We start from the raw sequence: 6,429 nt of genomic DNA on the forward strand, positions 1-6,429 counted from the left end.
GAGACTAGAGGCTTGAGAGAATTTGGGATGGGCCGAGGCTCGGAACATCTGCAGATCCAAACGAGCTAGAGAGGAAAAAAAGAGAAACGCTGTGTGTGCAGATGATGCAACAGCAATGCAATAGTGAGTCCAGGACGCGAGCTGAATTAACACCAAGCCGCAGGAGGAAAAACCCAGAGTTTCTCTTTCTCCGGCAAGGACATCCAATTGTCTTTTGGAAAAATCCTGCCCAGAAACTCGGGTTTAGGTTGCCCAGAAACAGAATTTTCTTCCCCGTTAACACAGTCTCTCGATAACACATCACCCCAATGGAAAACATTCATACTCATACATTTTTCAAAGAGGGCTTGTATGTACCCTCGAAACATGACTGTCTAGAAAATAAAAATCACATTGGACATGGACATTTAGAAGTAGAAGGAATCTTACTAAACTTAATCTTCACCTTACAAACACAGCTAGCTGTGAACTGCAGGTAAACAAGACAATGCTAACTGTCCCAACTGCAGACTCTGTGAACCAGGAGAGACAGTCATTCGATGCATAGCGGCAATCTCCCCTACGCTAAAAGGCATGCAAGGAGAAGACTTTACGGTCCACAGCATGTTTCCTGTAGCTGCTGGTGACCGGTACAAATGGCCTCTATTAGCTGTGCTGAGTCACGCAGAGCAGCCAAATGTAAGTGCTGGAGGACTCAAGAACTCCCCCCAGCTCAGGCCTGCCCCAACTACCTGGTTCTCTCCATCCAACGCTCTTTCACTGTCTACTTCAATTACTCAGTTTAAAACCAAACTGTGTTAGTCTGTTTTCATCTATCTTTTTGTTTTGTTTCTCCTCTTTCTATCACTCTTTTTTTCAATCCATCAATCTCCTGATCTCCGTCCTTTAGTCAGCGTCATAGTATTTGTCTCTTTCTCACTTTCTCCCGAGAGACAGGAGTCTAAAGACTAGATAACTGATGTACAGAATCATTACTTTGGCTGCTCAGGCATGAGGATGAATAGAGCCCCCTCCACTCAGTGTCTCATTAGAGTCCACACGTAAAATGTATCATGCTTTATTCAGTCATCACTCCAGATGCATATCCAGCATGGCGAAATCAAATATATGCCTGCATGCAACGTCTGCATATCAAAAACAGAGCACAAAAGTAGACCATATGCATGAGAATAATGACTATCAAAAATAGACGGCGTGAATTCAGCAGCACAGTACGAAAACGCAGTGTCTCCTCCTACGTGCTTCTTTATAGCATCAAACGTGTTCCTTCTCCACCTACACTCATCACAACTTCAAACGCTCACGCTTCTCAACGATGGTCGCTTCTGGTGTTTACCTGCACGATGCGGGATCGTTTTCTAAAGATTTTAGAATCTGCTGAAAATGAGAGAGAAACTAAAACTGCACCGCTAGCAATTAAAGATATAGTTCAATATTACCACAAATTAAAATTGAATCACCTTCATGTCTTTCCAAATCTGCTTGACACAAGAGAAACAATGGGAATCCAAACAACACTGTTTCAACAGTTCATTGTATGGACATTTCTCTAAATAATTTCTTTTGGGTTCCACAGAAGAAAGAAACTCATACAGGTTTGGAACAACAAGAAGCGGAGTAAATAATGACATAATTTTCATTTTGTGCCTGGATGTGATCTCGACACTCCATGCTGGCTCGCCAAATCGCCTCAGTCTGTCATGTCAACATCTAACCAATCAGAAACCGCCTTTAGGCGACACCAATATTTGCACTGAAAGCTTGAGGTTCTGCCATTACTGTTATCCCAAGACCCCAACAGAGAGCTGCAGACCTGCTCTCAGGACCTCATTTGAGCATGGAGTGTAATGGTAAATCTTGAACGATGTGTGTGGGAGGGTAAGTGAGTGAATTAATGGATGACAAAACCCCTTCTAGCCTGTGAATGGAAAGAGAAATCACATGATTGGGAGAGGAGAGACGGCGGAGACATGCAGCAGGCTGGAGGAGGTGATAACGTGTGAAGAGAGGAAGTGGGTGGAGGTGGAGACGGATGAAGTGCCAAGATGGAGAACTTCCTATAATGATGAAAAACAAGACAATGCGATCATGTTAATGATCAAGGAGGGCAGACAACTGTAGGACTAGAGTATTTATGGAGTTTTAACAAATAATAATTTGTTTGGGAGGCACTGTCAGAAAAAATTGTTTTAGGGAAAGCTTGGTAGCTTTTAGCTTGTCACTCGTGCAAATCATTTGAAGTGACCAGAAATCAAAATTGATAATTTTTTTAATTGCATATTGCAGTCTTCATTTTAAATGATTTATCTGTGCACAACATAATTTTAAATTAATGTGCCCTCATAATCTTACATCAAAAACATTTGTTTCCCTCGCAATGACATGACTTCTCTGATGACGTGTACACTGGCATGAGGATGAGAGAACAACAATCCCTCCAATCCAGCAAGCTGTCTCTCTGACGCAAGATTACAGCAATTAGCGAACAATGATCCAATCAATTCTCACTGGACAAAAATAAGTCCTGCCCTACCCTTTTTTTTTTTTAACCTCATTTCGAGGATCTGTTACACTGAGATTTACAGTATGTCAGGAGAGGGGGAAAAAGATGACTGCAAATTCTGTTTCATGCCGACTTTAGAGGAACAGTTCAACTAAAAATTGTAATTCTGTAATAATTTACCCACGCTCACATTGTTCCAAATCTATATGACTTTCTTTATTCTGTGGAACTCAAAATATCTTTTGGGTCCTTCATTTTATGGAAGAAAAAACACTGAGACAAAATATCTTCTACGTTTGACAGAAGATAAAGATGCATGTAGTTTTGGAATAATATGAGGATAGATAAATGATGACAGAATTTTAATTTTATGTGAACTATTACTTTAAGTGTACACTTTTAAGGGTACTGGCCCAGTGACAAGCTGTTATAAATGAACTACTTTTTCTCAAAGTGAAGGGAAAGGCCAGTTTTACAAAACAGCATATTAAGTTCTTGAAGGAATGAGAGCTCCAGAGCGGACAGGCCTCAGCATACTCCAGGGTATGGAGAGAACGGTCCTGCTGCCAAAGGGAAATGGATTTTGAGAGAAACTGACGCCAGTGCTTATGTTGTGGAGAGGGAGTGAACGAGTACCTAAACTCAGTTATAACATGGAGCCAAGCAGGCCTGACGACCACACTAGTGAACACGGGCCCTGCAGTGGGGGGATGGGTACAAAGGACCATATATTGCAGAAAGGAGACAGTTCCTAGAATCAGCCGGCACGACTCCCCATAGTTCACAAGCAACATGATTAACCACCGGACGGGGAGTACTCCAGCGGTGCTATTAATAAAAGATAACCTCCTACCCTCCCCAGACCCGCTTCTCAAAGCCACATTTTTGCTAGGCACATACAGAGGACAGCTTTGTTTACTACAGCAGAGGGACTACATCCCTGGGGCTGAGGTACGCAGCTCTTCCCTCGGCTCCCAGGGCCGGATGGGAAAATTAGCCACCAATGTGACCCTAAACAATGTCCTCGGGGTTGGGGATCAATTAGACAAGCCTGTGAAATAATGACACCCCTGGGAAGATGTTCCTAGGGAGACCCCCTTTGGACCCCTGGCTGAGGTCTTCAGGAATTGATCTTTCCAAACACACCACAGGTACACAGCTTCAGCAGTAATTACCACACTGCAGGAGCAGACAATCGCACAAACAAGGCACAGTTGTGGCCGAACCTAACCGGAGACGTGAGTTGCTGCGTATGACACCAACTGGCGAGGAGAAGATAAGCAGGAGGTAATTATAGTTCCGCTGCTGTTACCGCTAGAACACACCACGCTGAAATGCAATTGTGCAGACTGTCATCATAAATTAATATTTTATTGTGAAGCAACAGAACAGGAACAATCACGACTACACAACCCCAATTAAGAGGTTACTGGACAGACACTTTCAGCACAGATCCTATCCTTGCTCATAATGTACTCTTTCATTGTCTTGACGGCTGCCATTTACCTTTAGTTCCTGCACAATCATTCTTAGGCAAAAGGCCCTTTTTTGTGCACACAACACAATCTCTAAAGAAAACTAATTGAGGGAAATGTTTACAGAAGCTAGAGTACACACACATTTGTTTTTCTACCAAGATGAGGACTTCCTATTGGCTTCTTTTGTTTTAATACAGAGTTAATAACACTTTCCATCTTCACCAAATCTCAGAAAAGCCTGTAGAGCTCAGGCTTTTCTATTCTGGAAGATTTAGTCAGCACAATGCAAAACCTGAACACACACACACACAGAGAGAGAGAGAGAGAGAGAGAGAGAGAGAGAGAGAGAGAGAGAGAGAGAGAGAGAGAGAGAGAGAGAGAGAGAGAGAGAGAAGCCTCAATGGAAAATTTTTGATGGACTTACGAAGCGAGCTGGACCTCAAGACAGCTTCTACAGGGATCTTCACACTACCCTTAACCTTGGGTTAACATCATTCTCAACACTGTGTAAAGGCCAGTTTTAACCCTGGGTTAAGTACACGTTCTACACTTGCAATTTTGGAAGGGGGTTAGCGCATACTTTTAACCCTGGGTTATGCTAGCGACAATACGTTAAACTAACATTAAACATTACGGCGAGTTGTTTAGCAACAGACACCAGTCATAACCTGCCTCAGTTCTTACCTCATTAAAAATGCATGCGCTTTGTGCAGTCGCTTAAACTTTCACGCGCCTCCACGACTGAGGGGAAACAGTTAAAAATGTCGAACGGCGAAGGCAAACGCGTCAAGTAGAATGATGAATAGACGATATTATTTTGCTCCACATAGCGACTTTTCACACAGATGAACAAGCAGTTATTAAGCGTGTAGTATTTGTCCAACGTTAATATTCAAATAAGAACGTTAAAAATGCACATTGTGGAAATTTCAAAACCTGACTACCTAAAATTTACAACTAAGCAAGATAGTATGAAAAGCTTGAAGCACAAAATAAGATACGTCAATTTCAACCACAAAATAGGCTCGCGTAAAAACCCCGAAGTACCGTTTGCGATCTAACAAAATTCTCTTAGTGTTGGCTACGGAACGATTCTAAATCAGTACTTAACTTTCATAGTAAGCCAATGGATGAACAATTCCCTAACACATTTCATATGTGACATTTATACATGCATTAAAAACAGCCAGTACATCCCATACAAGTCTGTCATTTGATTTTATGATGGAAACAGAGGCAAAGCAAATCAAGACATTCTAGTGACAGGAACCGAGTGCGAAACGAACCTTTGTGCATGCCAGTGAAGCGGTCCTTCAGCACGGTGAGCTCGTAGATCTTGCCAAATTCCTCGAAGAGCGGCCGGAGGTCCTTCTCGTCCAGGTTGCGAGGTATCTGTCCGATGAACAGTTTGATGGCATCGTGGTCCTTCATGGGAATGGTGGCGCAGCTCGCGGGACTGTGCGTGTGGCTTATTCCGTTCACGAGCCCGTTCGTACTGGCCGCTCCTCCGTGCACCGCGGCGTCCACCTGTCCGTTCGTTAAAGTTGCCATGTTCACCGCGAGGACTTTCAGCTGCTACGCCTTCAGAAGTGTTTCAAACGACGGGATGAGACGTCCTACTCTGGTTTTCCGAAAATGTACAGATGCAAACACGTACCATTGAACACAAGTCAAATATCAAACGCGTTTGGTCGTCCAGGCGGAGGCGTGTTTCCTTGTACGTGTCCCTTACAACTCAATTAATTCATGTAATAAAAACGAGAGAGAGAGACCGACCGAGAGCGTTCGCTTTACCTCCGTTCCCCTCGCCCCTGCTTCTAGCTACCCTTTTATTTTTTGCATTGAGAATCGGTATGGGTGTCCTCCCGGTTTAAACCGACAGGGCTGTCTCAAACGCGCTCAGTGCAGTGGGGAGGAAGAGAAGAAAAAGCAGCTCCCTTTATGTCACACGACGCGCTCTCTCCCCCTCTCATCGTTTTACAGAAACATGGTATGTTCCGCCGAAGGAGAGGGACTATAAATAAAGAAAATATCGCATTTACACGGCTCTTTGTACGCTGCCTTGTGAATAACACACCTTAGACTTGTACATAGTGGCATTCAATCTATTAAAAAAACAAACAAACAAACAAACAAACAATCCCCAACACACTCTAATGCATAATGTTCCCCTAAATGCATTTCTCGGGAAAGCAGCAAAGGATTAACCAAAATTCGAGGGGAACGAATGGACAGCGCCAGTGCTGAAACGCTCGGAAAGTGCAAGGGCAAAAACAGCCTTATGCATGTAACCACGTCGGGATAAATCATTTCAATTTTATCATTGTGATTATTTTCACTTATCATTCAAAGAAATACAAAAATGTGTTTGTATTTAATTGAGGTAATGTTTCTTTTCAAATGCACGAGCTATAAAGAGGGCTGTGAGCTCCTCCGCGCGGTGTGTAC

General features: G+C 43.1%; 1 protein-coding gene across 1 annotated transcript in view; it reads right to left on the reverse strand.

Moving 5' to 3' along the window:
• The window catches only part of celf4 (CUGBP, Elav-like family member 4), an 89,442-nt gene extending 83,510 nt beyond the window's left edge, over window positions 1-5,932 (reverse strand). Inside the window, 1 exon segment of the mRNA XM_042748074.1 lies at window positions 5,268-5,932. Within this exon segment, the coding sequence (XP_042604008.1) occupies window positions 5,268-5,532 (265 nt within the window). The 5' untranslated portion in view covers window positions 5,533-5,932.
• Between the last annotated feature and the right edge of the window lie 497 nt (window positions 5,933-6,429).

This window comes from Cyprinus carpio, chromosome B21, assembly GCF_018340385.1.
Source record: "Cyprinus carpio isolate SPL01 chromosome B21, ASM1834038v1, whole genome shotgun sequence".
NCBI classification, from domain to species: domain Eukaryota; kingdom Metazoa; phylum Chordata; class Actinopteri; order Cypriniformes; family Cyprinidae; genus Cyprinus; species Cyprinus carpio.